The sequence below is a fragment of the Mirounga leonina genome, unplaced genomic scaffold, assembly GCF_011800145.1.
Source record: "Mirounga leonina isolate KUSES-001 unplaced genomic scaffold, KU_Mleo_1.0 Mir_108, whole genome shotgun sequence".
NCBI lineage: Eukaryota > Metazoa > Chordata > Mammalia > Carnivora > Phocidae > Mirounga > Mirounga leonina.
Window position 1 is genome coordinate 5,159,704 of NW_023270237.1, and position 23,173 is coordinate 5,182,876.

Below are 23,173 nucleotides of genomic sequence, written 5' to 3' on the forward strand. Positions count from 1 at the left end.
AAAAAAAGAAATATACAACATTTATGGTATATGACCTAAAAACTAAAAGTTAATTTCTTGTTAATTTCTGAAATATTAATGATACCTCTTTCCTGAAATTTCTTTTTTTCTTTTCTCTATTCTTTTTTTTTTTTTTAATTTTATTTGGGACACCTGGGTGACTCAGTGGGTTAAGCATCTGACTTTCAGCTAGGGTCATGACCCGCATTGGGCTCCTTGCTCAGCAGGGAGCCAGCTTCTCCATCTGCCTGCTTCTTCCCCTGCTTGTGTGCTCTCTCTCTGACAAATAAATAAAATCTTTAAAAAAATTAAGATTTTATTGATTGAGTTGAGAGAGAGAGAGTGCACGCACAAGCGCACAAGCAGGGGGAGAGGCAGAGGGAGAGGGAGAAGCAGACTCCCCTGCTGAACAAGGAGCCCGACGTGGGGCTCAATCCCAGGACCTTGGGTTCAATGACCAGAGCTGAAGGCAGACGCATAACCAACTAAGCCACCCAGGCACCCCATGAAATTTCTTTTTAACTATAAGGGGCTTATAGATTCTTCCTGACATAAAAATTCAAATGTTCTTTCTTATTTTTCATTATTTAGAAAGTTAGATATCTGTATGTCCTACATGCATTAAAACAATTTTTCAAAGCTTTGGGATACATCAAAACACAAAGCAGAATATATCATCCTCCCTGAAAACCATCATTGAAGTTAATGACAACGGTATAAACATCTTAACATCAAATAACAAAGAAGACAAAAATGTCATGAAAATGCTCCTCACATGTGCTTTCCAAAAAAATGGAATGGAATATTACCATGTGTATCAGTTAAAATGCTTTTAGTTCCACAGAAAAAAAACAAAACAAAGAGACATAAAATAAATTTACTCTTCCAAAATGAAAAATCCCATAGGTGAAAAATCCAACAGTGTATTTAGGCTTCAGAAAACAATCTGATCTGTTTGTCAGCTTTGTCCTCAAACTGGTTGACCTTAAAGCAGGGAAATGGCTGTGGCAATTTCAGCATCACACCCACACAATACTGTACTTAACTTCATTCTGATTGTACCTAATTATTGTAGCCAGAGGAATTCAACTACCTGATTAAGGAATACCATGACCCACGGTTTAGTCAACCACATAATAGATATTGGGGAAATAACCACCAAGATATACAAAACCATAAAAGAAAAAAAGAAATACTCAAAATTTATAGTAAATAGTAGTAGGTAATTGAGATGGTTAGTATAAATTAAAGTATTCACGAAACTTATGACATTCATTTATTTATCATTCAGTGAACACCTAAGTAAATACTAGATACTGTATAAACACGTAAGGGGAAAGAAAATGACTATGAGTTTGAGAGTTGAAGACCTTCTTTGTACATAACTTGAAATTGTCAAAAAGTAATAAATCTATAAACATAGCCTATATGCTCTCAATTACATTGAAATATCTGGACATTTTTACTTTCAAATGCAATGATATCACTAATGAAGGTAAGAACAGAGTTCTCACGGTAAAATCTTTAGTTCAATTAAATTAAAAAATTTAATAAAATTAAATTTTAAATAAACTTAAAAAGTCTCTTTTATTTTTTTATTTTTTAAAGATTTTATTTATTTATTTGACAGAGAAAGACAAAGTGAGAGAAGGAACACAAGCAGGGGGAGCGGGAGAGGGAGAAGCAGGCTTCCCGCTGAGCAGGGAGCCCGATGCGGGGCTCGATCCCAGGACCCTGGGATTATGACCTGAGCTGACGGCAGACGCTTAACGACTGAGCCACCCAGGCACCCCAAAAAGTCTCTATTTTAAATTAATGGAACCAAATCATGTGCCAGAATATATATATGACAGGTCAGAAGAGGGGGAAAAAATACCTTTATTTAATTAATTTTACAAAGAAACATACAAATGACACCATTTATAGGGTGATTACCTTCTTTTAAAACAAGCTAAGTTAGTGGTTAAAACTGAAATGCACAGTTTACAACGTACCACCATAGCCACCACAGATAGCTACAATTTACATACTCCTCTTACTATACCAAAGTTTTCTGGGACCAATTACAACAATTCAAGAGAGGAGAAAAAAATAGTCTATGTACTCAAATCAGACATAAAAGTCCTTCTACCTACCAGCTAACCAATTTTCCTGATGGTTAACTCATCCAGGTCATACTGAGCAACGAAGTAAAAATCATTCACTCATTCATTCATTGTGAATAGACCAGAAATTAGCATTATCAATATCGCAGGACCATTATAAATTTCAGACTTACCTAAAGACTTATCCTAACAAAATTTATAAGGGAATCAAATGTTACTAACTCAACATGAAACTTAAATGAAAAAATAGCTGAGCAAAAACATAATAGGACTAAAAATGGAAAAGGCTTCCTTATAAACAAAATCACAGGTCACTTTAAACTTCCTAAACACGAAAATTTTCTTTATATTTAAGACCCGTAAGATCTGCAAAATAACTTTCATCTGCAGGTACACAGTTTAGAACAATTTAAAATCTTGTCACTAAGTGACCATCAGAAAATCCCCCAACAAACAAGCAAATACATGTGTTTGGTGTATGAAACAAAATACAATTTTTGTTCCTTTTGTGTATTGAAAAATCTGACATATTTTTTAAAAATACACTTTAAACAGAGTTAGCTTGAAATAATGATGCAATCACCCTAAGCATCAAGGTGAGTGGGTAGATGACTAGATGGCTGAATAAATAAACAAATAAATAAGTACATACATACATACATACATAAATGGCTGATAGGTTACGGATGAGAAGTAAAACAAGCAAAAAGTAAATCAATTTTCGCAGATAAGATTATTCTTCATTATTGAGGTGAACCCAGTATTATCACGAGGGCACTTAAAAAGTAGAAGGGAGGGGCAAGAAAATCAGAGGGAAAGGTGCCTAGACCAGGGAATGTGGGCTACTTCTAAAAGCCAGAAAAGGAAAAGACATGGATCTTGTCTAGGACCTTCAGAAAAGAACACAGTTCTACCATATCCTGATTTTAGCCCATGTTAGACTTGTCACCTCCGGAACTATAAATAATCAATTTGTATTGTTTAACACCAACTTGTGTTAATTAACAGCAGTGACAGAACATTAATACACATAACTCTTCAAACATAAGATCAAAAATAAGAATGATTAACTTTTGAGATAAAGTATTCCCTAAACTATTTTCAAGTTCTGATAGTTACCCTTTCAAATCATGTGCCATAAATACATACAACTAAGATTTCGAATACATTTGCAGGTTCTAAATTACATATATTTAACTTTAAAAAAACAAAAACACAAAAATACCCTAGTTATACCATCATTTTTCATATAATTCATAAAGCTCTTTAAAATTTATTCTGCAGTAATAAAAGTCTAAAAGGGGTGCCTGGCTGGCTCAGTCGGTGGAGCATGCAACTCTTGATCTCAGGGTTAGGAGTTCAAGCACCACCTTGGGTGTAGAGACTGCTTAAAAATAAAATCTTTAAAAAAAAAAAAGTCTAAAAGGGGAATTACAGTATATTGATGCTAACCTGTTCTACATTTTACTTCATTTAATTTAGGGAATATGAACTAAAAAAAACCAAGAAAGTTTGGGAATAACTCTAAAACTGTAGGTCCTAGGCTGAAAAAACTCAAGTTACACCACATAAAAAAATTTTTCAAATAAAGACTTGTAGACAAAGGAAAACGGTTGGAGGGGCAACTGGCTGGTTTTTCAGTCCCAGGAAAAAGCAACCCTTGACCTTGGGGGTGTGAGTTTGAGTCCCATGTTGAGTGTAAAGATTACTTAAATAAAATTAATTTTTTAAAATTAGGAGAAACTGCTGAAGGTTCACATAGTTATGGTTCAAAATGCATTTTTATGTAAAATTTGTATATGGTGAAAAGCAGCTATTAAGTACACAGTTCAAGTTTTAATACATAAACCCCTATAACTATCAAGATACAAAACATTTCCATCACCTGAGAAAATTCATCCCTGTTCTTTCTAGTCTCTCCCACCATCCACATATACTTTTCATTTTTAAATACCCAGCTTAATACTTTGCCTTTTACAAATGTGATAAACATAAATCCATTCTTTATATCATTTAAATTTCCAAGCAAGAAAGTTTTTAATATATTTAATTTTGATAACTTGACTGTCACAAGTGATACTCATAATTTAAAACTGTTATTTCCCAATTTTCATTCATCTACTAAAACAAAATACTCTGGGAACAAAATATCATTCCAGGTTTGCTCTGAAACTTTAAAATGCTAAACTATAATCCAACTAGCTTCCACACAAAAGCCAAGACAATCATCATATCACAATAAGAGGAGAGATAAATTCAGCATATGCTTTTTACACAAAAAAATTTACTGAATTGACACGATCTGCAGAACCATTAAGATGAGAAATTTTTTAAAGATTTGCTTTTTCTTCTTTCCAGTAAGAATAACCAAGCAAAATCTTCAAAATCACCTTTATTCTGCTTATTTCCTATTAGAAATACCTATTAGCAAAACAAACCTATTTTGCAATATCAAGTCAACATTAGTACATGCCCAATGAAACCATATCATTGACTACAGTCATGAAACAGGGATTTACAAAAGCAGTCGGAAACCAAGAAAAATATCAAAATAGGTATGCACATGTATAGGTAGATATTAAAGTGAATTTGGAAATGTAAACTGCAGATACACAAAAGGAAAGAAAATATTACCATGTTTGAAGTTTTCAGTAAAAAATTAAATACCCCAAGGCACTACCAATAAATTTCGTGGATTATGCACTCGCAAATCAACCTTGAGAAGACTACTCAATGCCTAGCCTCTACTCCACCCCTTCCAACCTGTCCCCAAGTGAAAATGTCCTTGGAACACTATCAGAGGATATCCCGTCTCGAAATGGTGCACATTCCTACATTATTGAAAGAAAATATTGGCAGTATCATATGAAACGAAAAGAAAGCAAAGAAAAAGACCCTTAAGGTTCGGCAGGGCATAACATTTTATTTTATAATACTTCTTGCTTCATTTAAAATTGTATAAAACCCAGGATGATTTTTAAAACACTATTCACTTTCTAAAAATCCACAACCCCACAGGAAAAAAAACAAATGGAAGGAAGGAAGGAATGGAGGGAGGGATGGATTAATTCTATGACCCTCCAAATCAAAAATTTTCATTTTCATCGCTTCCAGTTAGAAATACAAGCATCTGTAGAAAGAGGTTTCATCAAGATGCCACCACTCACACAGTCTTTGCCTGGAAAATACACACGAATCCCAGGACAGCCTGAAACACCATAGATATGTCTCTTTCCTTTTCTCCCTCCCTCTCAGCAACCTTTACTGCCTAAGTTTTAAGTCTCTAACCCCTGCACTAGTAAGACTTTTTCAAGGAAAGAGATGTTGGTGAAGATGGCCCCCTACCGCCATGAGTGGTCTGTGTCCGTCCACCACCCCCACCTGCCCCAGCGGCACTGGCTCACAGCCCCGCCTTTCGGTAAGGTCTCTACGGCCACTGCGGGGGCGCTGAACCCCTCCCAGGCTGCGGCCAAGGGGCCTGGCGGGGCCTGTGCGGGAGCCCCGGGGGTCCCGCTCCGGCACCGCTCCCACCGGGGAAACTACTCACGAGGAGATGGGAGACCCCAGCAGGGGTGAGGGCAAACCCGACGACGGCTCCAAAGAGGGGCGTGACCGCCAGCTGGCTGGGCTGCGGGAGGTGCCAGAGGTAACCAGACAAGGTGCTGCCAGAGACAGCAGTGCGGGCGTGGGCTGGGAGACTGAGGGGCACTCGCTCTCTTACCGCCAGGTCCGGATTGCTGCTGTCCCTGTGTGACACAGCTCGGATGACCCCCGCTCGCCAGCCCCGCAAGCAGCGTCCACTCTCTCGGCGCTCCGGCCGAGCCTCCTCGCCGACCGCCACGCAAAGGAACCGCTTCCCCACCAGTTCCAGCCGCGTCTCCACCGCCATAGCCATCACTGCTGAAGCGGCTGCCGCCTCCTCCACTGCGAGGGAACCAGTGAAACCCTGCTCCTACCGGCCGCCCATGCTGAGGAGAGCGGACTGGGGGACGGCCGCAGCCCCGCGAGCAAGCGAGTGCGGACTCGGGGGCGCACGGGACGCTCTGCCCAGAAGGGCACAGCGACCTCGGTCTCTCAGTCCTCAACACTCCCCCAGACTCCCCGACTAGCTGCCTCTGACTGTAGTCTCACACACACACACACACACACACACACACACACACACACACACACACGGAGAGAAACGGACAGAAATCCCCACACCCCTCGTCGCCGTCGGAGGCCCTGAGGCAGCCCCAGCCGCTGCCGCCACCTCGCAGTGGACAGTACTACTCCGCCTTCCCATCCACTGGAAGGCTGCGAGCGCCGTGCGTCTCCTTCCGCCTGCGCGGGCGGGGGCAGGGAGCCGCGGGAAAGGGTCGGAGGAACCACCACAGACGGAAAGTAGTGCCCGACGACGCTGCCAAGGGGGCTATGGGACCAGCGAGGCTAAGAAGTAAGGAACGGGGTGGGAGAAAGGAATGCTCTCCCTTGGTAACACCATTACGAGGATTTGAGGGTCACCTCGCTATTCGCTCCCTCAAAAGTGTCTGTGGGGGAAGGGGTGGAGGCGAAAGTGAATCGTGCTGGTTCCACCCTGGGTCACAAAAAACTCCAGTTAAACCCCGCATCTCCAGAGCGACGTTTTTCAGAACACATGGTGCCCGCCACCTGAGGTAGCCCAAATTTCGCCTGAAACAACAGCCCTAGCAGCAAAGCAGAGCAACACTTTCCACTGAAAACAGTCACTGCAGAACAGTGCACGACTCCAAATGAAAATGAAGAAAACACTGTCATCCTTTCATCCTTCCTGTTTGCAACGATACTAATTACATGTTTGAACTCTTCAGAGATTTACACCTCGCTACTGCTTTGTGGTAAAAATGTCAAACGCCCTGTTGAGGGCTTCTGTCAATGTCCCTAAAATCTACAGGTTCTGTGCCAATTTGAGTTCTTTCAGTACTAGCACATACCTCATACTCACTAATCATAAACAAACAACAACAGGGAAAGGCTCCGGATTCAGTTATTAGAGACTATCGTGGAAAGAAAAGGTTTTTAGCCAATCACAATTCAGTAAAATAAATTATGTTTACTTCCCGTCCAATCACAACAGGACTTTGTAGTCCCTACAACATACAGATCCAATCCTTGAATTCTTCTAAAACAAAGCTATCTTCTACACGTCTGTGAGCAGTTCAATTTCAGACATACATCACAGTGTTTTTAAAAGGTAGTTTTAAAAATCCCAGTCCCGTGTTGTTTTGTTTTTCAAGGCCACTAATGATCATAATCAACTCCAAAAATCCTTCTAGCCCAATGAAAACTTATTCTAAATTTTGGTTTCTAAAAAAATAAACTTTGGTTTCTTAGAGATTTTCCTAAACCTCTACACCAAAAAAATTACCTTTTAAAAAATTATTATTATTTTGAGAGAGAGGCGGGTGGGGAGGCAGAGAGCGAGAGAGAGAGAGATAATCTTAAGCAGGCTAAACGTCCAGCGTGGAGCCAAACCGCTGTCTTATCTCACAACCTGGAGTTCATGACCTGAGCCAAAATCAAGAGTGGGTCACTTAACCGACTGAGCCACCCAGGCACCCTTTCCCCAAAATTACCTTTTTAAAGGAGTTTACATTAGTAATCTGAATGTTTAAAATAAACTTAAGGCTTTTATCTTTCTTGGAACACCCAAGCCGAGTTGTTTTAAGTAGAAAAAACATGGCCACTGCAAATAGGTTATAAAAGAAAATTACAACGAAGACAGGTTTTAATCATCATGATCTAATTCTGCTAAAGATCAAATAGGAAATTGTAATAGATAAAGGAAAACCATGTCCAGAAATGCATACTGGCAAGTTGAGAGAAAAATTTAATTTCACTTATGCAATTTTATTTCCAGGCCCACTCTTTTAGTGCATACTTAATCATCTTGAGAACTACAGACTAAGATTTCTAAAATCTCAACTTGAATTAAGGAGCCAGTAAAATAATCTGGTGAAAATAACCTAACATATGGAAGGAGAAAAAAATAAGATCTGCATTGATACCAAATTATCAATGATTTGCTTTGTCATCTTCAGGACGACACAATTGTTACGAAAATTGCCTGCTTCCTAGTCTCAGTGATATTCTAGGAGCAAGTGAGAAAATATAAATAGTCACTTAAGAGATGAAAATAACACTCTTATTACATAAATCCCACTCACTAAATTATATATTTGGATTATTGATTGTTGGGATGCCTTACATAAAACTGCCACCTGATTTCAATTTTTATAGGTAAATTTCTAAATGGACTCCTAAGAGCCCTCACTACATGTTGAGTGCTATCCTTGGAAGTGCTCTGAAAAGCATGTAAATCCACCAAATCAATCAAAATATTTCAAGTGCAGAAGGCCATATATCTTCACAACCTTTTCAATCAAATGTCTTATAGTCTTAGTACTGCATTCTAAATATTATTCTATGAATCCCCTGACTCTGGCCAATGACTATGAATTACAAGGAAAAAAAAACACAAATTTGTAGATATTTTGCTTTTAGAGAAACTTGAAGTATATTTTTTTTTTATGTAGAATAAAAAGGCCTTAAAGGATTTTTGTTTGCTTGCTGGCATTTTTTGCTTTGTTTCAAGGATTGTTTATACTGTTTTGCCAGCAAATCATAACTCTAAGTAACATGGAATTAAAATAAATTTTAAAGTCAGATTTGAAGCCTTAGAATATTTGTTTGTTCAATTAGTTCCTTTACATCCTCTACTTTTATAAATATCCTCAGAAAATGCACTAGTCGATTTTTTTTAAAGTTATAGAATTTTTCACTATAGAGGCAGAGTGACACAAAAGTATTTAAAATGACTAAGTTTACTTACAGAAGCTGAAAAATCGAAAACATAGACTAGATCTTTACTTCTTCCATCCCCACAGGTAATATGTACATTAAATACATACACACCCCCCTCAATTCAAGCAAACCTCATACATCAAATATCTTTTTTTTTAACTTTTTTTTAAAGATTTTATTTATTTAACAGAGAAAGACACAGTGACAGAGGGAACACAAGCAGGGGGAGTGGGAGAGGGAGAAGCAGACTTCCCACGGAGCAGGGAGTCCGATGCGGGGCTCAATCCCAGGACCCTGGGATCATGACCTGAGCCGAAGGCAGGCGCTTAACGACTGAGCCACCCAGGTGTCCCCAAATATCTTTATATAAAAGACACACTGTGAGATTATTGTTTTTTAAAAATCCACAAAAAATTTATTCATAAAAACAATGTTTTATTTTTTAAAAAACGTGACCTACAAAGGAAGGATATGTATTCATTGTAATGATAAGGGTCATAATTACCCACTTAATTATCAATAATTAGTAGTTCATAAAGTTTAGGGTTTTTTTTGTTTTTTTTTTTTTTTTGTGAGAGAGAGAATGAGAGAGAGCACAAGAGGAAGGAGGGTCAGAGGGAGAAGCAGACTCCCTGCCAAGCAGGGAGCCCGATGTGGGACTCGATCCCGGGACTCCAGGATCATAACCTGAGCCGAAGGCAGTCGCTCAACCAACTGAGCCACCCAGGCGCCCAAAGTTTAGTTTCAATAAGCAGTCTACTAGCTATAAATTTTTCACTTTGTGATTTGGCCAATTACTCTCTTAAATACCAGTATTTTGTGTCACTATTAGTGTCTATTATAAACAACATAAAAAAACACAAAGGGAAAAAAGTTTAGTGCATATATCTTATAATAATATTAACCATCATTTATGGGACACTTACTATGCCTCAGACACTAAGCTAAGTACTTTATACCTATAATCTTACTTTATTTATTTAAAAGATGAAGTTACTCGCCTAAGCATACACATTCAGGAACTGGGATTCAAAATTAGGCCTTATGATTCCAAAGCAGTCTGCATTATGCTAAATTGTCACTTAAAAGAAACATGTAGGTTAGTCACCAAGTTGCCACCTCCTTATTGGCATAGGCTATTCATAACTGATTTGTTTATTTAGCACTTATTATGTGTCTCACATCCTGCAAGGTTCTAGAGATAGGGCCTGTCTTCGAGTAGCTCACAGTGTAGGTGGAAAGAGACAATAGAAATGCTTCAGTTTGTTTAAGGAAGCATCAATAGAATGGCACAAAAGATAAGTTTAGTGCATTTTAACAAATAATTTTCAAATCTATTATAACCTGGAGGCTTTTCTTAATTGTCAAGGGTAATGACTGGATTGGGTTATGAGGTCTTAGTCTTTATATACAGGCACATCTAGGAACTGTTAAAGTCAATATTACAATGAAGGAAGCCACGGTAATGTGTTCAATAAAGTACTTCTTCTAGGTGCGAAAAATAAAGTTTTAAAAATAAAAAATAAGAATAAAAAAATAAAATAAAAGAAGCCAAAAATTTCAACTGAATTATACAAGTGGAAGACCAAGAATAGAATGGAAATAAGTTTATGTTACTGTGTTTATCACTAAACCTTAAATAACTTCCATTTAAGTATTTCCCTAAACACTTTTTTTTTTAATATTTTATTTATTTATTTATTTGAGAGAGAGAGAGACAGCGAGAGAGGGAACACAAGCAGGGGGAGTGGGAGAGGGAGAAGCAGGCTTCCCGCTGAGCAGGGAGCCCAATGCGGGAGGGGCTGGATCCCAGGACCCTGGAATCATGACCTGAGCCGAAGGCAGACACTTAATGACTAAGCCACCAAGGCGCCCCCCTAAACACTTATTTAAACTGAATTCCTTGATCAAATTTATGATAATGATAACATAACTCAAATGTCACTTTCCTAAAGAAAGCCATCTCTGATTCCCAGCCTTAGAATCCCCCATTACGGACTTTCAAAACATTCTCCATTTGTCTTAGAGCTTATCACAACTGTATTTATACCATTTATTGTATAATTGTTTTATATTTGTCTCCAGTTGGTAGAGTATAAACTCCAATAAAGGCAAGAACATTGTATCTTTTCCACAACTATACTCCCAGTATCAACTAAGCTTTGTGCAGAGTAGATACTCTATAAATGGCATCAAATTAATTAATGAATATAACAAAATGTACCTTTTTATAAATCCAACCACATTAAGAGGAACTTCGAATCTCTAAATCAAGACTCATAAATATGAGTTCTTGTTCTTCCTACAGAGTTATTCATTGCCTTTAAAATAATGGCTTCTACATATTATTTCATTTCATTATGGAGGTACAACATAAAGCCTTCATAAAACTTGGGCTTCCCAGAAAAGCACAGTTGTTCCTAGGGATCATTTCTAAAGAACAGACACAGATAAAGAGTTACAATTCACAGGGAAAATATTCATTGCATTACCAAATGACCAATCTGAGGCAAACCCAAAAATGATCCTATGAGTATATATCCAAAACATCCGTCTATTCTTAGTATTCTAAAGAGAACAATCTCAAATAATGTCTTTGATGAAACCAATGTACAAACAATTTCCTCAGTGTCCTCTTGATGCCATGTGGAGTGAGCAGGATAGAAAATGAAGAAAGAAAGGTAGAAAGGACAGGGAAGAGAGCGAAAAGCAATCTCCACTTGGCCTTTTAATTGCATTTGTTACCCAGCTTCCAATTTATATTCTGGCTGCACAGTAACCTACCACTTTTTTTCAACATTTTCTTTTAAAAATGAAACTTTAGGGGCACCTGGGTGGCACAGTCCATTAAGCACCTGGCTCTTGATTTCAGCTCTGGTCATGATCTCAGGGTGGTAGGAATGAGCCCCACATCGGGATCCATGCTCAGCAGAGTCTGCTTGGGATTCTCTTTCCCTCTCCTCCTGCCCCTCCAGCTCATGCTCTCTCAGTCTCTCAAATAAATAAATAAATCTTAAAAAACTGAAACTTTAAATCTAATTTTTTTTTTAAAGATTTTATTTATTTATTTGAGAGAGAGAGACTGAGAGAGAGAGCACATGAGAGGGGGGAGGGTCAGAGGGAGAAGCAGACTCCCCGCTGAGCAGGGAGCCCGATGCGGGACTCGATCCAGGGACTCCAGGATCATGACCTGAGCCGAAGGCAGTCGCTTAACCAACTGAGCCACCCAGGCGCCCTAAATCTAATTTTTAATGATAAAAAATTTTTAAATGTAGAAAGAATGCAAAAAACATTGGAATGTTCCTAATCTGCTGAATGAGGAGCTACAAGGAAGAAGGAAATGAACAGCTGCCATTGAGCATTTAGCAAGGTCTTCCCAGGGTGTCCCACAGAACTTTTTGTTTTTTCATCATCCCTCTCATAAATGCTTCAACTATTAACTACTATTAAAACATGCTACATGGCAGTCTGCATTTTGCATCTTCAATTATTATATTAGCTCTTTCATATATGAACAGGTTAGGTTCCTAAAGGGTTATGTTCCTATTGTTGTAAGATTTTACTTAGCCACATGTTAGTTGTAGCAGAGCTTTAAGCCCTAAAGAATGCTTCTGTTCATGTCCATGAAAATTAAGGAAAAGAGCCTCTATTCCTACCTTTAAGCTATAAATGAGGGAAAGTCAAAGTAAAATCTAAGCTAAAAATACTGACTCAAAACCTCAGCATGCTATCAATACTCCATCAATGTTCTTCCCCAAAGATGCAGCTAGATTCTACAAAATGAAGGAACTTTATGATCAAGAACACACAGCTCTGAGGCACATTTCTCAAATTAATGGCATCTCACTTCAAAGAAACAAAACAAAAAAAACAAAAACAAAACAAGACCCTAAAATATAGGGAATCTTTAGTCATTCTTTTCTTTGGCACATTCTAGAAAAAGCCACATGATTACATATAATAAGATCTATAACATACTACAAAACATAAATATGCAGTAAAAATAAATTACTCCTTATATATAAAGGAAAGCATTGTCTTCTAGCTCCACATATGCTTCAGTACTACAGATAATTTATTTATTCAGTTAAAGAGAGTGTATAAAATAGTGTTCCAATTCCAAGGCCTGTGTTCACAGAAGCTCACAGGAAGACAGGCCTTAGAATTTTCCCTTAAAATCACAACTGACACATATGAAAACCAGACTTCAAAAAAAAAAGACCTTAACTACAAACTTAAAATTGAAATCAACATCCCCCAAACATTCTGCTACTCCAGGGCACACTTCTATATTACCTAAAATTAAATGGCCAAGAGAAATACTCAAAAGGCTAACCAACTTCACTTTTCTCAAAATACACAAACACTTAGGCTAAAACTGGTCAATTCCCATTCCATATCGCCCTTCACAAATGGATGTTTTAAGATGTATATCCCAAATGTAGAAAATTAGAAATTAGCAGGCATGTAATATAGTATAATCAAAGAGCAGGAGTCAAACAAGTCTAGGTTACTTCTACCACTAACTTTGAACAAACCACTTTGCTTCCCTAGGAATAATATATAACATGTAGAGGCTGATATAATCTTTAAGGTTCCTAAAAGCTTGCAATTAAGACTTCTGAATAATTCATCAAGTAGCAAAGTATCCTCTCCTGTCACATGGTAGTTTCAAAGCTGAAAAATGTTAAAGGATTGACAAAAGTAATCTTGCTTTAGGAAAACAAATGTGTTTGGCCAGAAAGGTTCTATCTCAAAGGTCTCACAGAAGATAAATAGATCGATCATTAATACATATATACAAATAGAACAGACCAAAGGACTTCCCAATTAAACAATTTTTAAACAGCATTGCAGAATTGCTTCCGTTGTTCTCCAAATTTGCTCTTAAAGCTATGATATTAATCTATCAGAACTAACTTCAAATGGAGGAATTTTTGAGATTGTCTAAATTACAAATAAGCTTCATATCTAAAACCTAAACCTTACATGCCTTTATATTCTTTGTTTATAATACCTAAAAGTCCTTTTTTCAGCTATTGTAATTGCAAAAATCACCTTAAAATCAATTGTTTCATTTGATTTTATATCTAAATTTACATGGATGTTTAAGTCCCCACTTGCAATTTGCTTTTAATATTTATAAGTTTTAAAATTTTATACAAATATGCTAGTTTATGTTTCAACCTTAAGTCATGCTTAGAAAATATGTAGGTATTCTTCTATATTTTCTTCTAGTAGTTTTATAATTCAAATTTTTATAATTCTTTCAAAATTAGATGATAATACCTACCCCTGATGGAGGGACAGGAAATACCCTGGCCCCAAACAATAGAGGTCTACTATTAGTGGGGAAAAAGCGGGATTACTAGGAAGAGAGGGAAACAGAGCCTGGCTACAATTAATGTTGGTCTAGGACAAAAGATACGCTCCATGCCCACCACTGCAAGGCAAATCAGCTTCTAGTACAGAGAAAAAAACAAAAGAGCACAGACAGAGCCTCTCCGAAGTACAGATGTACAAGTAAAGCCTAAAGATATAGATGGAATAAAAAAACATTGAGTTAGGGGCGCCTGGGTGGCTCAGTCGTTAAGCGTCTGCCTTCGGCTCAGGTCACGATCCCGGGGTCCTGGGGTCAAGCCGCGCATCGGGCTCCCTGCTCGGGGGAGGCCTGCTTCTCCCTCTCCCAATCCCCCTGCTTGTGCTCCCTCTCTCGCTGTCTCCCTCTGTGTCAAACAAATAAATTCTTAAAAAATAAAAAATAAAAATAAATAAAAAACATTGAGTTAAAACTTTTCAGCAAATCAACCCCCTCCCTTAAGCACAAAGTGATGATACAAGTATTTAAAACTGATGATGCACCGCATGTAACCAAAGCAAGGGAAAAAACCCCACATAAACCCAATCAACTCCAGGCAAGACTGATTCAACCCCACGCACAAACAACTCAAACAACTTAGCAGAACAAGAATCATACCCCTTTCTTAACATAAATACTATATACTTCAATCTCTACTATCCTGCAAATGATGGCTGGCATTCAATCAAAAAGTATAAGCCTGGCCACAGGGGTGATTTCCCTGGTCTCCAAGGTAGTGCATACATATTGAGGTTATACTACCTTTTCTGTAAATTGTATAAAAATATCTCCTTAAGGGCGCCTGGGTGGCTCAGTTGGTTAAGCGACTGCCTTCAGCTCAGGTCATGATCCTGGAGTCCCGGGATCGAGTCCCGCATCGGGCTCCCTGCTTGGCGGGGAGTCTGCTTCTCCTTCTGACCCTCCCCCCTCTCATGTGCTCTCTCTCTCATTCTCTCTCTCAAATAAATAAATAAAATCTTTAAAAAAAAAAAAATCTCCTTAAATTCTTTTGTTTGCATCATTCCTTTGGTAAACCACCCTCACCCTCCCAAAATTATAAGCTACACAAAATTTCAAGGGCAAACAAATCAGTCAGGAGACAAAATAGTCTCAGGAGACAAAATAGTCAACAGAAGCAGACTTAGACATAACTAAAATGTTGGAACTGTCAACCAATGAATTAAAATAATTATTAATAATAATGAAGGATCAAATGGAAGAGGCAAATAAATAGGTATGATCAGATGGCAAATATCATAGGTAGAAACTACAAGAGTTGAACAGAAAAGCTAAAGGAGTCAATCTGAAATGCTAAAGAATGAGAAATGCAGTAACAAAATTTTAAAAAGCCTTTGACAGGTTCAGCAACAGACTTGACACAGCTGAGGAAAGAATCAATGAACTTGAATATAGGTCAAGAGAGATTATCAAAGCTGAAACTAGATAGGAAAAAGAGGGGGAGAAAATCTACACAAACAGAACAGGAGGGAACAGTTTCCAACTCATTTTATGAGGCCAGCATTACCCTGAAAACAAAATCAGACAAAGGAATCACAAGAAAAAAACTACTATGGATCATTACCCTTCACAGATGCAAAAATCCTCAAAAAAATATTAGCAAATCAAATTCAGTAACTTGGAAAAAAGATAAAATATCACAACCAGTAGGGATTTATCCCAGGAATACAAGTTGAATCAACATTAAAAGATCAATCAGTATAACTCATCAGGTCAACAAATTAAAGATGAAAAATATGATGGCATGAACAAATGCAAAAACTAAACATTTAAGAAAATCCAACCCCTATTCATGATAAACTTCTCAGCACATCAGGAATAGAAGGGCACTTATACAACCTGATGAAGTGCATATACTAAAAACTTACTGCTAACATTATAGTTAATAATAAAAGACTCAATGTTTTCCCCTAAAGATTCAGAAGAAGGACATCAGCTGTCACCACTCCTATTTAATAACACACTCAAGATCTAGAAAATGCAACAAGACAAGAAAAAAAGAAATAAAAGGCATACAGATTGAAAAGGAAAAAATAAACCTGCCTCTATTCACAAATGGCATGATTGTCTATGTCCATTCACAAAGAATCTTCAAAAAAAACTCCTGGAGCTAATAAGTGAGTTTAGCAAAGTTGCAAGATTCAAGATCACTATGCAAACATCAATTATATCTCTATACACTGGGGAAAAAAAAGGAAAATCCAAACTTAAAAACAGTACTATTTATAATAGAGCCAGAAAACATAAAAATATGTATAAATGTAATAAAATATGTGAAAGATCTCTATGCTGAAAACTACAAAGTATTTTTTTTTTAAGATTTTATTTATTTATTTGACAGAGAGAGACACAGCGAGAGAGGGAACACAAGCAGGGAGAGTGGGAGAGGGAGAAGCAGGCTTCCCGCGGAGCAGGGAGCCCGATGCGGGGCTCGATCCCAGGACTCTGGGATCATGACCTGAGCCAAAGGCAGATGCTTAACAACTGAGCCACCCAGGCATCCCAAAAACTACAAAGTATTGATGAATGAAGACCTAAATAAGTGGACTGATATACCATGAGCATGTATTTGAAGACTCAGTTCTCCCCAAATTCATCTACAAATTCAAAGTAATCTCAATGAAAAGAACAGCTATTTTTTATGTTGACATCAATGAGTTGATTCTAAAATCAACCAAGGAAGTAAGGCAAAGGAACTGGAACAGCCAAAACAATTTAAAAAGAAAAAATTGGAAGACTCATACTATCCTATCTTAGGACTATCCTATAAAGATACATTAATCAACTCAGCATGACATCAGCAAAAGAATAAATAAATGAATAGAAAAAACAGAGTCCAGAAACAGACCCATACATACATATGGGCAACTGATTCTTGACAAGAGTAAAAATGCAGTTCAGGGGAGAAAGGATGGCCCCATCAACAAGTGGTTCTAGAACAATTAGATATCCATGTGCCCCCTAAAATATCTCACTCCATATACTAAAAGTAACTCAAAATGATAGACCTAAATGTAAAATATAAGACTAAAAAAGTCTTAGAAGAAAACATAAAACATTTTTCATGGCACTGGGTTAGGCAAAGATTTTTAAAAATCCATAAAATTTATAAAATTAAAAATTAAACATTAAAATTAAAAACTCTTCTCCAACGGTTACAGACGGGGAGAAAATATTTGCAAAATACCTATCTGATAAAAAGACTGGTATCCAGAATATTTAGAGATCTCTCAAAACTCAATAATAAAAATTTTAATGGGCAAAAGATTTGAACAGACACTTCATCAAATAAGATATATGAATGGCATCATAAGCACATGAAAAGATATTCAACATCATTAGTCATCAGAGAAATGCAAAGCACAACTATTTGTGTGAGATACTATTACACATCTACCAGGATGACTAAAACTAAAAGAAAAATAAAACTGCCAATACTAAATATTGAGTATGAGAACCAGTTGGAACTCTCATAGTGTGGTAGCTGAGAGGAATGCAAAATGGTACAGCCACTTAGCAAAAGAGTTTAGTACTTTCTACCACAGTTAAACAGACACTTTTCTTATAACCCAGCAATCCGACTCTTATTTACTCAAGTGAAATAAAAACCTATGTTCACACAAAAACCTATACTCAAATGTTTGTAGCAATTTTATTTATAATTGCCAACAGCTGGAAACAACCAGCTCAACTGGAGAATTAACAAACTTCAAATGCTACTCAACAATAAAAAAGAACTGAGTATTGATACTAGCAATAATATGGATGAACCTCTGGAGTTCAGGGATCCCCAAAGCCATCCTTAGGTTCAATGATTCACTAGAAACTCATGAAACTCAAAAGAGCCGTTTTATTCATGGTCACAGTTTATTATAGCAAAAAGATACAGATTAAAACCAGTAAAGGGAAGAGGGGTATAGGACAGGGTCCGGGAGAACCAAGCTTCCAGTTGTTCTCTCCCAGCAGAGTTGCAGAGATAGCACTTACATCTTCCCCCAAGAATGTATGACAGCATGCATGGAGTACTGGCAACCAGGGGAACGCAGCCGAGGCGTGGTGTCGAGCATTTTTATCAGGGGTCTGACATGTAGGTAGGGCTGACCATCTGCACAGCTGACCTTAGCCTCCAACTCCCCCAGAGGTCAAGCTGATACCACACCGCACAAAGTCTCCACCACCTTGTCAGCCACACTGTCAGCATAGACAACATGAGGTGGCCAAAGGCCCTTAAGTAAGCAAAGACACTCTTATCAGGCAGGATATTCCAAGGGCTTAAAGGTTACCTCCCAGGAGATGGGCAAAGGCCAAACCTTAGGCAGCTGAGTTGCCTATTCTTTGAGCAACTGAGGTATTTATACTCAAAACAACACTTCTGACACCAAATGTATCATTTTTTTTCCTCACACCATCTAATTCTCTAACTCTCCCGATACCACCAGGCATCCTACAATTCATTTCAATTCTGACGATAACAACTCAGTCAGCATCAGACTCCTCAGGCTTTTGGGTCAGTCCCACAAGACTGCCCTCACTTCAGATGGCAGTCACAAGTATTGGGTCCCCAGGTTACACATACTTCTGTTTGACTTGGCTACAAGTTGGAGATGAAACTCCATCTCCCTTTCAGTTCATTAATTCGCTAGAACAGCCCATAAAATTCCAAAGAACACTTTTTTTTACTATTACCAATCTATTATAAAGGATACAAAGACCCAGATGAGAAGGTACATAGGGCAAGGTCCATATGGGTCCTAAGAACAGGAACTTCGGTTTCCACTGAGTTGGACTATGCCACCCTATCAGCAAGTGGATATGTTCACCAACTGTGAAGATCTCCAAACCCCATTGTTTAAAGGGTTTTATTTAGGCTCTATTACATAGGCACAATTGATTAAATCACCGGCCACTGACGACTGAACTCAGTTGCCAACCATTCTGTCCTCCATGAAGGTCAAGGGGTGGGGCTGAAAGTGCCAACCCTCTAATCACATGGTTAGCAACCATGTGGCAACCAACTATCATCCTGGCAACCAACTACCATCCTGAAGCTATCGAGAGGCCCATCAAGAGTAACCTCATTAGTATAAACTCAGGAATGATTAAAAATGGTTTGTTATGAATAACAAAAGATGTTCCTTTCAGGAAATTACAAGGGTTTTAGGAACTCTGTACAAGGAACCAGGGACAAAGACCCAACATGTATTTCTTATTATGTCACAGGAATGCTATTCCTTTACCGCACAACTTCAAATGCATTATACTAAGTGAAAGCAACCAAACCTAAAGGGCTACAAAGTTTATGATTCCATTTATATGATATGGCTGAAAAAGTAAGACTACAGAGACTGAAAATAGATCAGTGATTGCCAAGGTCTGCAGTGTGGGAGGAGGGCTTGTCTACCAAGGGGCACAAGATAACATTCTTTCCTGATTGTGATGATAGTTATACAAATACATGTGTTTATCAAAACTCACAGAACAATGATTTCTACTATTTGTGAGTTATACCTTGATTAACCTAAGACAATCAGTAGTAACAGATTCATTCATCTGAAGCAATTTCATCTCCTAAAAATGATACATTCAAACGTTATGTGAGCAACAAGACAAATGCCCTTGCTAAGTGAAAAGCAATGGAAAACTGTATCTCTGCTTTATCATACTTTATAAAAATTATGCATGCACACAGGCAAAGGAAAACATTTTGATACATTGGCTACCAGGATTATGGGGTGACAATTTTTGATTAATGTTTTCTGTATAATAACAAACAAAATAAGCTACAAAAAAATGTTTTATAACAGGTAAAATAGCATAATACTGGTAGGCAAGAAATTCTAAAATGACCCCCAAGGCCCATGCCCTTGTATAATCCTCTCTCTTTGAGTTTAAGAGGGACTTGGCAACTTGTTTCTAACCATTGGAATAGGGCAAAGGAAATGGGCTATCACTCCCACGATTATATTATTTCAAATGTCAAAGGTGAAAAGATTTTGCAGATGTAATTAAGGTCCCTAACTGGCATTCAATTAATCAAAGAGATTTTCCTGTATGGACCTACGTAATAAAGATGAGCCCTTTAAAAGAGAGTAGAGGTCAGAGACTTTCCTGTGGCCTTGAAAAAGCAAGCTGTCCTAAATTCTACCAGTAGAAGGAAATGAATTCAGCCAATAACCATGTGAGCTTGGAAGAAGATCCAGAGCCTCAGTGAAACCTCAGCCATGGCCAACACTTCAGTTTGTAGCCTTGTGAAACCCTAAGTAGAAGACTCAGCTTAAACTGCGCCCAGACTCCTGATCCATGGAAATTATGAGATAATAAATCTGTGTTGTTTTAAACTGCTATTGCAATTTGTTACACAGCAATAGAAAACTAAACGAGTAATTAAGATTATTTCCTAGAGTCTTGGCTTTATCCACAGGCACTCCCTTGGCTCATCTCAAATTAGAGGTAATGTCCTGTTCTTGTTAGTCATTTCAATTTTCAAAAAAGAATGTAAACTTTAACATAGCTTCACTGAATAATGGTTCAAATTTAATCAATAACACAGATGATCTGTATTTCAGACAGTTGCCAGGAAATATCTCAAATTCACTGCTGTCCAATACCCAGGAAAGCTCCACATAAAACAATGTTTATGAAGAACTGTACGCAGGATACTTTATACAGTCCATCTAGTCACTCTAATACAGATTCTTTGGGGAGAGGGAAAGGGAATTAATATCAATATCTCTGAGGGAGTAAATGGCTACAGTATTTTAAATGCCTATTTTAATACACTTTTACATTTTAAAAGACTTGTTTTTAAGACGAACCACAGAAAACAAAATTCAATAAAATTTTCTTGGCCAACTGGAAGAGCTATAAGGAAATGTATCTATTATATTAACTAATTTGCAAAAGAGGGCTAGGTAAAGAAGTCGTAACAGAAATGGAGGGGAGGAAAGACGAATGGATAGGAAGTTTTTATGTTTCTCTAAGTTTTTATTTTATTTCTGTAGTTTTTATTTTTTATTTTTTTAAGTAAACTCTACCCTCAACATCAGGCTCAATACATGACCCTCGGATCAAGCACCACACACTCCACGGACCGAACCAGCCAGGTGCCCCGTTTCTCTAAGCTTTTAAAAGAGGAATAAGACCTGTAATGAATTCTACTGGGGAACCCTACACAGCTTGGAGTAAGTAAGGTTTCTAAAACGTATCATAATGGTTTGCCATAAAGCTGGTTTCACTGGAATTAACCATGGATGGTATTCCACTAGCCATTTTGATGAATGCTACAAAAAAATAGATTCTATTTATAGAAGAAATGTAATTTTAAATGCTCTTAATATATTATATGGTGTCCTCAAGAACACTATGAAGGAAAGCTTTCTGGTCTTAATAGGAAGAATCATGCTTTTCCCTAGCAGGTGCTTGTTTTTATCATATAGACAATATGTTATGTTATTGACCCAGCTTTCTTCCTACATAGGTTGCTAGAAACCTTCATGCTTCACATTTTTTAGGTTTTCATTTTTTTAACTTTTGGTCTGAAAATCTTCAAACATTCACATAAGTAAGGAGACAATTGTAGAGCAAATGCCCATGTAACTCAGAAATGTCTCATTATCTCAGTTCTCCCATTCTACAATTTTTCTCTCTTCGGGGGTGGGGGGGAGGCAGGATTGGAGTATTTTATAGCAAATCCCAGACATCGTATCATTTCACCCATATGTAGTAAAGAATGCATCACTATCATTTAAAGCCTTTTCTTTAAATTGACCCTACAATGCCATTAACACATCTGACAAAATTAGCAATTCCTCAAAATCATTTAATATGTACTTTATATTCAAATTTCAATCATCTCAAAAATGAAATTTTAACTGTTGGCTTTTCTAAACCAGGAACAAAACCAAGAACCATACACTGTATCTGATTAATATTCTCTCTTTAAATCTCATTTAATCTGTAACAACAAGTGATTTGTCCTGTAGAATTTATCACATCCTAAATTTAGCTATTTCCTCCTGATGTTAACATATTCCTCCATTCCCCATATCTCCTGTAAACTGTAGTAAGATCTAGAGACATGATTCATACCTTTTGGCAAGAATACTCCATGGGTAATACATGTACTTTCCTAATCCATCACATTCGGACACACATGATGTCTTGCTGTCCCACTTAAAGTGATGTTCATATTGGTTACTGTATTCAAGTGTTGCCAGCCTGATTCACTCAATGATCATTCTCCATTATTTACGTAGGGGTTGCCCAAATAGGATTTGCTAATTCTATCATTCCATCTGCATTTATTATCTGGAATTCTTCTAAAAAAGACTTTACCTAATTAACTATTTGGTTGTCTTACAATACAGTTTATACAGGAAAAACTGTATAAATTCTTGATTCTTTTCCATTTATAAATTCTCAAAATAATGAATTGGTGATCTAGCAACTTCCAAAGCTATAATACCTATTTATTACTATCAATTTCTTTTTGTCCTTCTAACTTTTAAATTGTGTTATCTTGCACAATTCTATGGAAATAGACATGGTGATAATATATTTGGAATTCTTTGGACAGATTCCTGAATGCTAATGTGAAGTATTGTGACCTTTTAGCACTGAAAAGATGTACCGAGTAATTTAACAAAAATAGGGCCACTTTCAGAGACTGACAATTAGCAGCATCAAGAAAACCAAAGCGAGGGCGCCTGGGTGGCTCAGTTGGTTAAGTGACTGCCTTCGGCTCAGGTCATGATCCTGGAATCCCAGGATCGAGTCCCGCATCGGGCTCCCTGCTCGGCAGGGAGTCTGCTTCTCCCTCTGACCCTCCCCCCCCCCATGTGCTTTCTCTCTCTCATTCTCTCTCAAATAA

The 23,173-nt window shown here is 37.6% G+C and overlaps 1 protein-coding gene across 2 annotated transcripts in view; it reads right to left on the reverse strand.

The window, feature by feature from the left end:
• LOC118019659 (probable JmjC domain-containing histone demethylation protein 2C) overlaps nt 1-23,173 on the reverse strand; it is a 341,719-nt gene that overhangs the window by 271,546 nt on the left and 47,000 nt on the right. The window contains exon 1 of one of the 2 annotated variants that reach the window (XM_035019042.1): nt 5,827-6,285. The exons of the other annotated variant lie outside the window; for it this stretch is intronic. Within the exon in view, the coding sequence (XP_034874933.1) occupies nt 5,827-6,000 (174 nt within the window). The 5' untranslated portion in view covers nt 6,001-6,285. Of the gene's footprint in view, nt 1-5,826; nt 6,286-23,173 lie in introns of those variants that run through there. 2 annotated transcript variants of the gene reach the window in all.